This window comes from Rhinatrema bivittatum, chromosome 3, assembly GCF_901001135.1.
Source record: "Rhinatrema bivittatum chromosome 3, aRhiBiv1.1, whole genome shotgun sequence".
NCBI classification, from domain to species: Eukaryota; Metazoa; Chordata; class Amphibia; order Gymnophiona; family Rhinatrematidae; genus Rhinatrema; species Rhinatrema bivittatum.
In genome coordinates this window covers 7657887-7673391 of record NC_042617.1, presented here as the reverse complement: position 1 = coordinate 7673391, position 15505 = coordinate 7657887, and the positions used below count along the sequence as shown (strand labels likewise).

The 15505-nt window shown below is 49.7% G+C and overlaps 1 protein-coding gene across 3 annotated transcripts in view; it reads right to left on the bottom strand.

Annotated features, from left to right (window-relative positions):
* VEGFA (vascular endothelial growth factor A) overlaps window positions 1–14627 on the bottom strand; it is a 59871-nt gene extending 45244 nt beyond the window's left edge. The window contains exons 1-2 of one of the 3 annotated variants that reach the window (XM_029592867.1): window positions 14272–14627; window positions 5882–5933 (exon numbers count right to left, since the gene is read on the bottom strand). In XM_029592867.1, the coding sequence (XP_029448727.1) occupies window positions 5882–5933; window positions 14272–14337 (118 nt within the window). In that variant the 5' untranslated portion in view covers window positions 14338–14627. The remainder of the gene's footprint in view (window positions 1–5881; window positions 5934–14271) is intronic. The other 2 variants (XM_029592866.1, XM_029592868.1) reach the window with 2 other exon arrangements.
* Window positions 14628–15505: the final 878 nt, after the last annotated feature.

The window sequence follows — 15505 nt, the reverse complement described above, 5'->3', positions numbered from 1 at the left end:
TGGCACTGCTCTCCTCCCACACACCAAGGTGCTCTACCCTCCACCTCACACACTAAGGTACTCCAACCCACACTTCATCCTTCATGCCACTGCTCTCCTCCCACACACCACGGTGCTCTACCCTCCACCTCACACGCTAAGGTACTCCACCCCCGCACTTCACCCTTCATGGCACTGCTCTCCTCCCACACATCACGGTGCTCCACCCTCCACCTCACACGCTAAGGTACTCCACCCCCGCACTTCACCCTTCATGGCACTGCTCTCCTCCCACACATCACGGTGCTCCACCCTCCACCTCACATGCTAAGGTACTCCACCCCCGCACTTCACCCTTCATGGCACTGCTCTCCTCCCACACACCACGGTGCTCTACCCTCCACCTCACACGCTAAGGTACTCCACCCTGCTCTTCCCCCTTCAAACCACTGCTCTCCTCCCACACACCACGGTGCTCTACCCCCCACCTCGCATGCTAAGGTGCTCCACCCCGCTCTTCACCCTTCATGCCACTGCTCTCCTCTCACACACCACGGTGCTCTACCCTCCACCTCACACGCTAAGGTACTCAACCCCGCTCTTCCCCTTCAAACCACTGCTCTCCTCTCACACACGACGGTGCTCTACCCTCCACCTCACACGCTAAGGTACTCAACCCCGCTCTTCCCCCTTCAAACCACTGCTCTCCTCCCACACACCACGGTGCTCTACCCTCCACCTCACACACTAAGGTACTCCACCCCGCTCTTCACCCTTCATGGCACTGCTCTCCTCCCACACACCACGGTGCTCTACCCTCCACCTCGCATGCTAAGGTGCTCCACCCTGCAATTTACCCTTCATGGCACTGCTCTCCTCCCACACACCATGCACTGCACCCTGCCTGCCATGGCACTTCATCCTTTACCCAGCATGCCATAGTGTTCCACCCCATTGCTGCACCTCCCTTTCTCTGCCACGCCTTTCAAGTTTCAGGGTTAAATAGAAATCAGACCATTACAAATATTTCAACTTTCTACGTAATTCAGTAAATGAGCAGGTGACTTACTAGATACATTTGTATTTTTGTTAAATTATTGATAATTTTGGTTTTCCAGTTTCTTTGTTAAATCTCCTCCGTGCTCTTAGTCAGCATCCATCAGTCCCGCAGCATTTCTGTTACCATGGCAGCAGTGCAAGCTGGTGGTGCGGGCCTCAGCTCTGATAGTGAGAAAGGGATCTGGCCCCATATGGATTCTCTCGGACTGTCTATACAAAATCCACTTTCAGATTTACCCGGGTACATTGCCCTGTCTGAAAACTGCCTGCTCTCAAGACGACTGAAGTATTGGTAGGATCCCTTACTTTCAGCCTGATTGAAGGAAGGCTTCCCTGAGGGTGTGATCAGGGCAAGTTTGGAAATATACATGTATAGGTTGGATTTTCAAATTTACATGCATTATTTTCCAGCAACAATCTGCTCACAAAAAAAAAACGTTTGCAGGTCATTTATACCCTTCAGCAACTTTCAGAGGGAAACTATGATCATAGAGCAAGGGATTGGCTAATTGGCTCAGGTGGCAAAAACTGTACACAGTCATGCAGAAGGTCTCCTGTTTGATCCTCAAGAAGGTGTAGGGCAAGCACGGGATCTCTAAATGTGGAGTAGAGATTGTAGATCTGTGTTTCCCTGAGTCGACTGGAGCTGGGGATGCAGCTGCAACGCAGCATTAACAACCCATAGGGAGCCATGGCCTTTGCTTAAAGGATGATCAGATTCAGGATCCATGATCACAGAGCTCCCAGCCCAGGTCTGTCGCTGCATCGAGGAGGGGGATATGATATGAGGAAAAATTCCCAGATAGCTGTGAATAAAGGCTCATGGTGGCAGATCCCAGCAATGTGCACACAGATACAGTGCACGTGCGTGTATGCACTTGGCAGAGTACACACAGTGAATGTGTGTGTTAGTACACAGCACTGTGCTTGATTACACTGACAGATAAGCACATGCTGCTTACATCATGGAAGCCAGAATGATTTCTGGACTTCTGACAGAGCAGCTGAAAGACTGCACCGAGAGTGCTGGGACATATCCCAGAGGGAGGGGGATGGATTGTGTCTTTCTGCTCTGAAATAAACCTCCTGCTACCATTTCAAAAGTGTAGGACAGAGTGAGGGGAATGGTTTACAAATGTCAGTGCCACATAAAAGGTTGGCACTGATAGCAGGGCCTATGTGTGTATGTGTGCAGCTCTCTTGTAGAAAGTCAGCACCCCTTATGGGATAAGGAGTAAGAAAAGCAAGTATCAGTGAAGATCCTTGCCCCAATTAATCTTTTTCCTACCCAAGAATTAAGAGTACTGGTTAAAGTCATGGTAAGCATAGGTTAGGAGAACATCAGGGATGAAAATTCAAATCCTAACTCTTGCCATAGACTCTATCTGTGACCTTCAGATGCCATCATTCAATCCAAGCACCAAAATTGTAATCCACACCAGAGGTGGCTACATACATATGACATGTTCAGATCCTGAATGGATGAGAATTTCTCTAAAAGCAATGATTAATAACATTGTAAATCTGGGTGTAAGCATAAGTACCCTCCTATGGATACTCTGATATCTGACCTTCTGACTGCATGATAATGTATCACCATGCATGATACCTCGTCTCCTGATCCCATGATGCCTCACACCACATACCTCTTTCCCTGATACTGTGTGATCTTAGAACCACTCATGATATCTTTCTTCCTGATTCTATCATACCTCACCACCATATGACTATCTCTCCACCTGTCGATAAAACCTATCCTCCTGATATCATATTTCAAACCCGCATGATACCTTTCCTTCTGACAGAATAACACCTTAACGCTATACGTAACTTTCCCCCTGATCCCATGAGTCTCATCAGCACTCATACTTCTGCCCCGATCCCATAATGCCTCAGCCCAAACACTTAACTTCTCCTGAGTCCATGATACCTTAGAACCACACATGAATAGCTCTCCTGATGATATCTGTAACTTCACTTATTATTGTATTGTATTTTAATCATTATAAATATTACTTTTGCAATACATGTAAAATTGTCATGCCAATAAAGTTATCTGAATCTGATACTTCAGGACCATGCATGATACTTCTCCTGAAATCATGGTACTTCAGCACCATGCAAGATGCCTTGCCTACAGATCCCATACCTCAGCACTATGTATGAATATCTCTCTAACAATATATCCACCAATCTCCACATCAGCAGGAAGCAGAAGACTGGTGAGGAGCAGCTGGCAGATTGCTCTCTTATCAAGGAAGACAGTACAGTTCGCTTTGATTGAGCACCACTCATTAAGTCAATTATTTATTTATTCTCCCTAGAATAGAACAATCATACTGGGTGGACTGCAGTAAAACATTCATAGTAAAATTAACAAATATAACAACATAATAAAAAACAGCAAAACACAGATAAACATATCCAACAAAAATAATTATTTACTGCTTCCTACTGTCTTCCTATCTTTCTATGAGATTAAATGCCTCATGGCACAGAAATGCCTTTAACTGCTTACAAAATAAAACAAAATTTGAAGTAGAGCAAGATCTAGTGATAAGGCATTACACAACATCCGTCCTATTATTGAGAAGGCTCTGCAACAAGTTTCTTGTAAACAGGCCTGTTCCACCAAAAAAGCTTCTGTCTGCAGAATGCAAATTCTGTATCGGAACATATGTCGTAAATAAATCAGCCATAAATTTATAAACCAAAACCAGACTTGTAAACTGTATCCATCGTACTACTGGTAGCCAATGCATTTTCCCATTATGATCCTCCCACAGTAAATCTGGCGGCAGAATTCTGCCACACCTGCAGTACCCGAATTCAGGACTTAGGCACTCCCATAAAGGGAGTTCCAGGAGTCAAGAGAAGTTAGCAGAAAAGCTCCAGCAACTGTTTAGAAGTCATTACAAGGCAAAATAGATTTTGCATGTCATACATTCTCAATTTTAAAAATCCAGATCTTAATATTGATCATCAATATGTTTCTACAGGGTGGCCCATGGAAAAGGAGCCTTCCTCCAATACCAGTGCATTGGAGGCGGGCTCCTTTTCCATGGGCCACCCTGTACTTCACTGATACTGTGCCATATTTATACTTAGCACTGTACAGGGTATATTGCCCAGCTGCAATGTCGGAGGAATTGAAGTAACTCGCTATGAAGGGAAGACGTGGGATTAGATCTAGGCCTTTGGGCATCACAGATCAGGGCTTTCGTCACTAGGTTTCTATATTATCCCTTCTTGAACTTTTTTCTCTCTTACCTCTAACTATTTCTTCAAGAAAATATTAACTTATTTGGCAGAATTATATAGGGAATTAACCAGTGAGATGAGGCTAGTTAAGAGTAAAGAAAGAGAGGTGCACATACAAGGGGCACAGGGAAATTAAAGTTGTTAAATCACAAGAGGATTGTGAGAAATTACAAGAGGATCTTGCAAAACTGGGAGACTGGGCATGCAAATGGAAAATGAAATGTAATATGGACAAGTGCAAGGTGATGCACTTAGGGAAGAGAAACTCAAATTATAGCTGCATAATGCAAGGCTCCACATTAGGAGTCTCCACTCAGGAAAAGGATCCAGGGGTCATCATTGATAATACATTGACACCTTCTGCTCAGTGTGCAGCAGCAGCCAATAAAGCAAATAGAAAGCTGGGGATTATCAGGAAAGGAATGGAGAATAAAACAGAGAATATCATAATGTCTCTGTATCACTCCATGGTGCGATCTCATCCTGAGCACTGTGTGCAGTTCTGGTCACTGCATCTCAAGAAAGATATAGCAGAATTAGAAAAGGTACAGAGAAGGGCGACCAAAATGATAAAGGGATGGAGCAATTCCCCTATGAGGAAAGGCTGAAGAGGTTAGGACTCTTCAGCTTGGGGAAGAGACAACTGAGGGGGGATATGATAGAGATCTATAAAATAATGAGTGGAATGGAAAGAGAAAATGTTAATTGGTTGTTTACTCTTTCAAAAAGTACAAAGACCAGGGGACACACAATGAAGTTACTGGGTAATACATTTAAAACTAATAAGACAAAATATTTTTTTCACTCAGCGCATAATTAAGCTCCGGAATCCGTTGACAGAGAATGTGGTGAAACCTAAAAATGGTTTGGACAAGTTCCTGGAGGAAAAGTCCATAAACCATTATTAAGGTGGAGTTGCATAAATCCCCTGCTTATTCCTGGGATAAACAGCTTGGACTCTATCTGCCCCCCCCCCCCCCCCCCCAGGGATCCTGCCAGATACTTGTGACCTGGCTTGGCCACTGTTGAAAACAGGATATTGGGCTTGACCCAGTATGGTAAATCTTATATTGTTATGTTTATTTTGAAATTACTTGGGAAGCAAAATAATATTCTGCAGGAGCATGCAGATGTGTTACTTTGTTTTTTGTTACTTATAATTACCTAGGGAGAATTTCTTAGATATAAATAAATCTTGGCCCCTATAACAAGTACACTGCACTGCAGAGTAGCAACTGTTTTAAAGTTTTGGTCACCATCAGAAACCAGAATTAAATCCAGTGAAAGACATTGTCTTCTGTACCGAGATCCACAATGCGGGACATTATCCGCTGCACTGTGAGATCCTGCGGGTGCCACTCTATATCGATAGAACAGAGGGTCATTCTCATCTTTAACTTAGTATTAAAAATATCCTCTTGAGGCAAACTTCATCCACCCAGCTCCTCCCTCTCCATCTCCCAATACAGTACATTTGTAGGGCAGTATGTAGCAACACTTAATTTGCCTTCTGTAATATTTTCTTCCCAACTGCCAATCGGATAAAACTTCCCTCACCCTGTAGATAGCAGTTTTCCCTTACCTTCACTGGGCTTCTTCTCTCCTTCCCTTGGTGTGGGAGCTGCCTGCAGTATCTGTGGAAGAGACATGATAAAATCAGCAGCAGGACAGGGGCCTCCCCAGAGATGAGGGCTGCAGGAAGCAACCCATTACCTTTATTTACAAAGCACCACACCATTTATCCCTGGGCCCCTCAACTCTCACCAGAAATCCCTACCAGCTGATAGATTGCCCTTGGAAGTGGCAGCAGGGAAGCTTCCAAAGGGGAGAGTGAAGAAGAAATATTCTCATTATCATTCAATTACAGCTGCATAAACTGAAGTACATGGGCATAACAATGATTCTCAAAGGGGCAGTGGCAAACTGAGGCACAGGGAGACAAAATGACTCAATTTGAGGGCACACAGAAAGCTGATGACGGAGCTGGGATTAGAAGTGATATCAGGGAAAAAAAGTGATTCTCCCCAAGGTCACAGAGAGTCAGTGACAGAGCTGGGATTAGAACTGAGGCACAGGGAGATAAAGGGACTCACCCCAGGGTCACACAGAGAGTCAGTGACAGAGCCGGGATTAGAACTGAGGCACAGGGAGATAAAGGGACTCACCCCAAGGTCACACAGAGAGTCAGTGACAGAGCTGGGATTAGAACTGAGGCACAGGGAGATAAAGGGACTCACCCCAAGGTCACACAGAGTCAGTGACAGAGCTGGGATTAGAACTGAGGCACAGGGAGATAAAGGGACTCACCCCAAGGTCACACAGAGAGTCAGTGACAGAGCCGGGATTAGAACTGAGGCACAGGGAGATAAAGGGACTCACCCCAGGGTCACACAGAGAGTCCGTGACAGAGCCGAGATTAGAACTGAGGCACAGGGAGATAAAGGGACTCACCCCAAGGTCACACAGAGACTCAGTGACAGAGCTGGGATTAGAACTGAGGCACAGGGAGATAAAGGGACTCACCCCAAGGTCACACAGAGAGTCAGTGACAGAGCTGGGATTAGAACTGAGGCACAGAGAGATAAAGGGACTCACCCCAAGGTCACAGAGAGTCGGTGAGAGAGCCAGGATTAGGAGATAAAATGACTAACCCCAAGATTACATAGTAGTGGGTGTAAGACGAACAGTAAAACTGAACTGAAATTCCACACATAGTTTTTTAACCTATGTGGAAAAAACTATTAACTCCCTATGCAGTAAAAAAGCAGAGAAGTCGGAGTTAAAATGTGCACTCAGCCTTTTGTCTATGCCTTTTGTATGGGCTAAGCGCACATTTTAACTGGGAAGCGGTGGGGAAAGTGTTTATGGAGACAGAAGGAGCTCCAGTGCTGCAGGAAAAGAAAGCATGGGGCAGAGGGAAAGCCGCCTTCCTGCCTTTTTTTGGATTGCAGAAAGCATGTTTTGTGTGTTTTCTGACCATAAAATACGATTTATGGGCACGAAGCGTGTTTACTGCACATAAAACCCCACCACAATTCCCGGCACCAGAACACCAGCTTCCGCCCATAGACTAACATTAGCTCTAGAAACTCTACTCCATCTCAGTTTCCAGCGCAAAGAAAAGGTAAGCAACTGCCCTTGCCCGCATTAGGTGGAGGGCAATAGCTAATGGCACCATTAGCATGGGATTTACATGAGAGGACATTTGTGCAGGTATTTTGTATGCAGAAGTCCTTCCTGCATCAGCAGAAAAGTTTGCGCACAACTGCAGGTGAAAGTGCGTCTGCTGAGCCCATCTTATTATATCAAAGCACAAGTCAAGGTAGCAGGTCTCCTCTCTTAAAGGCACACGGCTGTTATCCCGAGATGAAATTCCTTCTCATAGCCCTGGACTCAGAATATTTTAAGATTACACAAGAATCCATAAGACTGTAGGCATAATTTATCTTATCTTTGAAATGAAACAGGCCATATAAGAAAGGCCCATTGCACTCTCTTTTTTGACTACTTCTCCACCTTCGGTGTCTATTTAGAAACCTTAATTCTCAGTTTTCCCATTCTTTTCATTTTTTCACCTAACACTAATACTAACCCTCGGTTGGTGTGCCATGCCGCGAGCCTCAGTTCCTAGATAGCTGGGTTTTCTCTCCTCCAGTCCGGCGACACTTCTCCTACTGAGAGGCACAGATTGTGGTTTCTTGTGGAGCCCAGTACAATTGTGCTCTTCAGCTGACCAGTAGGAGTCACTGTTGTGCAGTGTCATCTGGTCTGCCAATCTCAACCCCCCCCCCCCCCCCCCCCCCCCGATGTGAGGCACAATATTTCTCCATGACGGGGGACAGGAACAGTGATGGAGTCCAGATTCAGAGATCAGAGCTCCCCCATCTCTCCATACCCAGCGACAGTTACAGTGACAGAGCCTGGGCTCATAGCTTAGAGCTCCCCTGTCTCTGTGCCTTGGACAGCTACAGTGATGAAGCCTGGGCTCAGGGCTCGGAGATTCCCTGTCTCTCTCTACCCAGGGATAGTTACAGCAGAAGAGCTAAATTCAATGATCTCTGATTTCTTTCTGCTCAGACACAGCAAAGCAATAGAGTGCACTGCCCCCTGTGCTGTGAAGTCCTGCAGGAACTGCCAGAAATCTTCACTAGATACAGGGAAGGACATTGTCTCCTGTGCTGTGAGATCCTGCAGGATTTACTAGAAAACAGCATTAGACAGAATGGAAATCTAGAGGACACCGAGTCCCGTGCGGAGAGCCCACGAGCCAGGTGGCATGTCTCCTTCCATTAGTTCTGCATGTCACCTCTGCAACACTTAATGTCACAGGGACTAATGAGCACTCATTGGTACAGGAGGCGGCCCTGTTGTTTATACCATGAACCCTCGCGGTTCCCTAACCTGGGTTGGTCTGTTTTGTTCCAGCCCTGAAGGTCATTGCCACAAGACAAACAAACACAGTAGGCCATAAGTCTCAATCGGAGGTAATTTCAGGCCCAAACGGGGCACGGGAAAGTTCTGGCCACTTTTCACCAAAAGGCTAATAGCCAACAATAGCTAGCCCTGGAATGGAAAGAATCAGTTGCATCCAATCAGCAGAGTCTTTTCATGCCCCCGATTCAGCCTGTGACAATCAGAACTCCTCCCCTCCTGCTTTAACAACACGGAAACACAGAAACATGTCATACACAGGGGGAGGGGACCCCTGAGTCTGTGCTAATATCAGGCAGGGAGAGGGGTTCTCAGACTGTGCTAGTGTCGGGGAGGGAGAGGGGCTCTCAGACTGTGCTAGTGTCAGGGAGAGGGGCTCTCAGTCTGTGCTAGTGTCAGGGAAGGAGAGGGGCTCTCTCACTCTGTGCTAGTGTCAGGGAAAGGGACTCTCTCAGACTGTGCTAGTGTCGGACAGGGAGAGGGGCTCTCAGACTGTGCTAGTGTCGGACAGAGAAAGAGACTCGCTCAGACTGTGCTAGTGTCAGGGAGAGGGGCTCTCAGTCTGTGCTAGTGTCAGGCAGGGAGAGGGGCTCTCAGACTGTGCTAGTGTCAGGGAGAGGGGCTCTCAGTCTGTGCTATTGTCAGGGAAGGAGAGGGGCTCTCTCACTCTTTGCTAGTGTCAGGGAGAGGGGCTCTCTCAGACTGTGCTAGTGTCGGACAGGGAGAGGGGCTCTTAGAGACTGTGCTAGTGTCGGACAGGGAAAGAGACTCGCTCAGACTGTGCTAGTGTCGGACAGGGAGAGGGGCTCTCAGACTGTTCTAGTGTCGGACAGGGAAAGAGACTCGCTCAGACTGTGCTAGTGTCGGACAGGGAAAGAGAGTCGCTCAGACTGTGCTAGTGTCGGACAGGGAAAGGGACTCGCTCAGACTGTGCTAGTGTTGGCAGGGAGAGGGGCTCTCAGACTGTGCTAGTGTCGGACAGGTAAAGGGACTCGCTCAGACTGTACTAGTGTCGGACAGGGAAAGGGGCTCTCAGACTGTGCTAGTGTAGGACAGGGAAAGAGACTCGCTCAGACTGTGCTAGTGTCAGGGAGAGGGGCTCTCTCAGACTGTGCTAGTGTCAGGGAAGGAGAGGGGCTCTCTCAGACTGTGCTAGTGTCAGGGAAGGAGAGGGGCTCTCTCAGACTGTGCTAGTGTCAGGGAGAGGGGCTCTCTCAGACTGTGCTAGTGTTGGGCAGGGAAAGGGGCTCTCTCAGTCTGTGCTAGTGTTGGGCAGGGAGAGGGGCTCTCTCAGACTGTGCTAGTGTCAGGGAGGGAGAGGGGCTCTCAGACTGTGCTAGTGTCAGGGAGAGGGGCTCCCTCAGACTGTGTGAGTGTTGGGGAGGGAGAGGGATAGGGATAGGGGCTCTCAGACTGTGCTAGTATCAGGGAGGGAGAGGGGCTCTCAGACTGTGCTAGTGTCAGGGAAGGAGAGGGGCTCTCTCAGACTGTGCTAGTGTCGGGCAGGGAAAGGGGCTCTCTCAGTCTGTGCTAGTGTTGGGCAGGGAGAGGGGCTCTCTCAGACTGTGCTAGTGTCAGGGAGAGGGGCTCCCTCAGACAGTGTGAGTATCGGGGAGGGAGAGGGGCTCTCAGTCTGTGCTAGTGTCGGGGAGGGAGAGGGGCTCTCTCAGACTGTGCTAGTGTCAGGGAGAGGGGCTCCCTCAGACAGTGAGTATCGGGGAGGGAGAGGGGCTCTCAGTCTGTGCTAGTGTCGGGGAGGGAGAGGGGCTCTCTCAGACTGTGCTAGTGTCAGGGAGAGGGGCTCCCTCAGACAGTGTGAGTATCGGGGAGGGAGAGGGGCTCTCAGTCTGTGCTAGTGTCGGGGAGAGAGAGGGGCTCTCTCAGACTGTGCTAGTGTCAGGGAGAGGGGCTTCCTCAGACAGTGTGAGTATCGGGGAGGGAGAGGGGCTCTCAGTCTGTGCTAGTATCAGGGAGGGAGAGGGGCTCTCAGACTGTGCTAGTATCAGGGAGGGAGAGGGGCTCTCAGACTGTGCTAGTGTCGGGCAGGGAAAGGGGCTCTCTCAGTCTGTGCTAGTGTCAGGGAAAGGGGCTCCCTCAGACAGTGTGAGTATCGGGGAGGGAGAGGGGCTCTCAGTCTGTGCTAGTGTCGGGGAGGGAGAGGGGCTCTCTCAGACTGTGCTAGTGTCAGGGAGAGGGGCTCCCTCAGACAGTGTGAGTATCGGGGAGGGAGAGGGGCTCTCTCAGTCTGTGCTTTATTTATTTATTTATTTATTTAGTATACCGACATTCGATCGAGATATCACATCGGTTTCCAGATAACAGGTTGAATAGGGCGAGAACTGCCCTATTTTACATTATAACAAGATAACAATTAATTAAACAATTAATATATGAAACATTGTAACAGTTGAATATAATTAAATGTGGGTATAGAGTTATGGCATATAGCCTATATACAATATGTACATTATGACTTGGTTACGAGTGTAACCCTTGTGTCAGGGAGGGAGAGGGGCTCTCAGACTGTGCTAGTGTCGGGGAGGGAGAGGGGCTCTCAGACTGTGCTAGTGTCGGGAAGGGAGAGGGGCTCTCTCCATCTATCAGAGTCATTCCTGTACTGTGAGGGAGACCCATTCTCTCAGATGTTATGGATTCTCATGCTCCTACTTTCCTAGCTTCAACCCTCCACTTGCAAGTATTGCTTTCAGGACTGAGCTACTGACTACACAGTCAATGTGCCCTCCCTGGTATAAAGCCTTGGGTCCTTTGCCCAGCCTACCATCGTCGGAGGCTCTGTTTTCTCACAAGTTAGACCCCAGTATGACCTTAAGCCCTCAGAAGGGAAGCGCCAGTCTGTATTTAGGAAATCACTCTGAAGTACACAGGAGCAAGCTGTCTGATTGCATAATAGTACCACCTGTTTCTGCCTGAACCAACCAATGATTTGTACTCTAAATATTCACATCTGGCGAATATGGACCAGTTCCAGAATTTAAAAAATGGAATCAAGTGCCCCTGAGACCAAAGCAAATATATTGCCCAGCCGTGGCTCTTGTGTGTGAATTACTGATACATTTTTATATTAACAATGTATGATTTTTTTAATTGTATTTTTATAAATTTGATTACTCCATAAACCGCTTTGCAAGAAGTCTTGGTTTAAGTAAGCTCACAGAATGTCCCTGGCTACTGTTTTCCGCAGGAAAGGGTCCAAGAGCAGAAATAGAGCTGCTTTAGAGGAGAGCAGGCTTCTTATGCTTGTCTGAGGCTTTCACTTGCATCAGCCTGAATGTGTAGAAAGTCAAACAAAGATTTCTAAACTGCATGCAATCTCTAGGCTAGTCAGGGAAGCTGATACTTTCCACTGGGAAAGGCAGAAAATCCAAATTGTTTCATTCCAAGGGAGGGAGGGCTCCTGAGATTTTCCAAACTTGTTTCAGCTGAATTGGAAGAAACTGGAGAGCAGGAGTTTGGAAGGAGTATGATTTAGAATCTGAAATCGGGTATTCCATTCTGTGAAAACTAAAGATACTTCAAAAATGGGGATCAGCCTCAGATTACCTTTAGACTTTAACCCTATTATGGAGAAGTTAGAGCCCCCACAGTAATCAGCATTTAATGCAAGGTGACAGTGTTATGTGCAGTTCTGATTCACGCATCTCAAGAAAGGCAGAGCAGAACTAAAAAAGGTGCAGAGGAGGGCGATAAAAATGATAAAGGGGATGGAAAGACTTCCTTATGAAGAAGTCTAAACAGGTTAGGGCTCTTCAGCTTGGAAAAGAGATGACTGAGAGAGGATTTATAAAATCACGAGTGGGGTAAAACAGATAAAAGGGGAACTGCTATTTATCCTTTCAATCAACACTAGGACAAACTGGCAACCAGCAGATTTAAAACAAATGGTAGGAAGTATTTTTGTCCCTCGGTGCACAATGAAGCTATGGAATCTGTTGTAGGACGTGGAGAAGGCAGGGTTCAAAAGAGGACTGGACAAGCTCCTGAAGGAAAAGTCCTTACCCAGTTATTAGGCGGGCAGACTTGGAAAAGTCAGTGCTTACCCCTTTGGGTGAGAGACAAGAAAGAGATCAACTATTGGGGCCCAGGCCGGCCGCTGTCAGAGACAGACTGCGGGCTGACTGACACTGGTCACTAGGACTGTGCAGACCTACGTGCAAAGGAAGGCCGTACATATTGCACGTCTGGAGACTGGCAGCTTGGGTAGCTCTCCTGCTCCCCGATATTGCACGTCTGGAGACTGGCAGCTTGGGTGGCTCTCCTGCTCCCCGCAGCTCGTCTCCCACGATAGTTTGTGCCCATTCTTCCGCCCTCCCACTCCCATCCCTGCCTGTCTGTTGCCGGGGTAGTGTTCCCAGTGCCCGGCCAGGGGGGAGGCGGGCGAACACAATTGCTTCTCCCCGGCCTGCTCCGCCCGTGTGTTTGCACTGAAAGGTCAGCAGAGCCGCGTCCTTGCTGGGCAGCGCTGAAGGTCGACGCAGCTCCTTTTCGCATTCCTCCTGGGTCAGGTGCAGGCCGGCAGGAGGCGAAAGGGTTAAGCCCTTGTGACCGCGAAGGGCCGCAGGCGGAGGGAGCCCAGCAAACTTCCTTCGGGGGGACCCCGGTGCTCCGTTTCGGGACACCTCAGCTTCTCTCCCACCACTGTGGGCCAGAAAAGCGCAAACTTTTGGGATGCGGGGAGTGCTCCTGAGAATGGAAGAGCAGCAGGGAGGGAGGGAGGGAGCGCGGGAGCGCAGCCCTGCTCATGTGACCGAGCCGAGGCTTGGGCTCCCCTGACTCATACTTTCCCACTCTGCCTGCCGCATGGGCACATGCCAGGCGTGTCCCGGTGCGGCGGCAGGCACGGGGCTCCGGGCACCAATCGGCAGGGACTGATGTCACCCGGCCGGTGACCTCACAAAGGCCCGCGCGCAGCCCTGGGGCCGCCCCCCTCCCCGGCTAACCTTGAGCGAGCCACTTAACCTCTCCGCACGCGGGGGAGGGGGCACGGCAGGCGGCTCACACCTGCTCCTTCCCTCCTGCCCACCAGGCAGGGCACTCACTCCGGGCCGACGGCTTGAACTTTTCCAGGCTCCTCTCCCTCCCTCCCGTGCAGCAATTTCCTTCGCGCCCGCCGGTGTAAGAATCCATTCGGAAAAGAAACGGCCACCTAGAAATCAATCCCCTCTCCTTCACACCGAGGCAAACGCCAGCTAGGGCCGGGCAAAGAAAGAGTTTCCCTTCGGACTCGGCAGGAGAGCAGGCAGATCGGGATCGCGCCTTCCCTTTTCTTTCGGAAACTCTCCCTGCAGGCACCCGAGCCCCCTCCTCATGGCGCTGCGCTGGAGCTGTCAGCGCCACAAGGCGAGAAAGTGCCTCCCAGCGGGGCCTGGGTGCCGGCCTTGTCTTTCTGGCAGGGGAGCCACCTGCAGCCACTGCACGCCCCCCTCGCCCGCCGCCAACTCGCAACTTGGACGGCTCCAGAGTCACTTTGGATCGGCCGGGGGCTTCCCTCCCCCTGCACCCCCCCCCCCCCCCTGCCCCTACCTTGGCACTGTGGAGGTAGAGCAGCGCCGCCAAGCCCCAGTTCATGCAGACAAGCAGAAAGTTCATGGTTCCGGGGCAGCCGGGCTCTGCGCTCCCGGCTCAGGCTCTTCTCGCGGGCTCCCTGGCACGTCTCCTCCCCGGGCTCCGGCTCACAGCAGATACTCCATAAAAAAAAAAAAAACCAGCACCGATCGCAAGATCCTTCCCAGGAAAAAAAAAAAAAAAAAAGACAACAACTTTCAAAGCATGCTCCTGCGACCCGCGGCAGATCGGCGGGCTGCCCTCCTCCCGGAGCAGGCGATCCTCTCCTCCAGGCTGCGTGTCAGAGCTGCTCTCCGCTCTCTGCCTCCTGCACCCCTGCATTCAAGCGGCTCGGCACCGCCTCCTGCCTCTCCAGTCCCCTCCTTCCCTCCCTCCCTCCTAGGCCAGCAGGAACCCTCGGAGGGAGCAGCAAGGGCCGAGCCCTGTCCTAGCAAGGCTCCAACCTTTGCCTAGTAAGCTGCGTGCCCCTCCCCCACAAGCAGCCACCCCCGGGGTGGAAGGGGAGAGCTTCCATCAGGTCTTACATCATCCCAGAGAGACCGAGCATCGGGGAATTCACAGAGCTAAATCCAGCCTCAGAGCTCTGGAGCACGGATGGGGGCTGGGAGCTGCTCCTTCTATCCCTCTGGGATGGGATGGGGGGGCTGAGGGAGAGCAGCCGTGCTGGGAGCTGCTCCTCCCTTTGTTCAGGACAGGGTGGGGGGCTGAGGGAGAGCAGCCTGTCTGAGGGTCTGGAGTGGGGGGCTGAGGGAGAGCAGCCTGTCTGAGGGTGCTGGGAGCTGACCTTCTATCCTTAGTGGGAACTCTGTCTCCTGAGCTTAGGGTTTCTTACAGTTCATGCTCAGCCTCTTCCAGCATGTTCTGGGAAGTTGCAAATTAGGCTTTCCCTGGCACATCAGATGGGTAGGGGCTGCATGCACTGGCACCAAATGGAATCACAGTGTAGCCACTGCTTATGTAACAAGAGATTTTATGCAGTCAGAATTTGCAATGCATCCTTGCTTTTCAAACTATAGACTGCACCTCCCACCATAGAAGCCAAGTTTTCAAAACATTGTGGGTGCTAAATAAACTCAATACAAATGACCCCTTCCTGGATACAGTGAATGAGTTTGCTCGATATTGGGGGTGTTCAAGCAGAGCTAGCACCTTTGCTCCCACCTATGGTCATTCGCAGACGTGAGACCTGTCA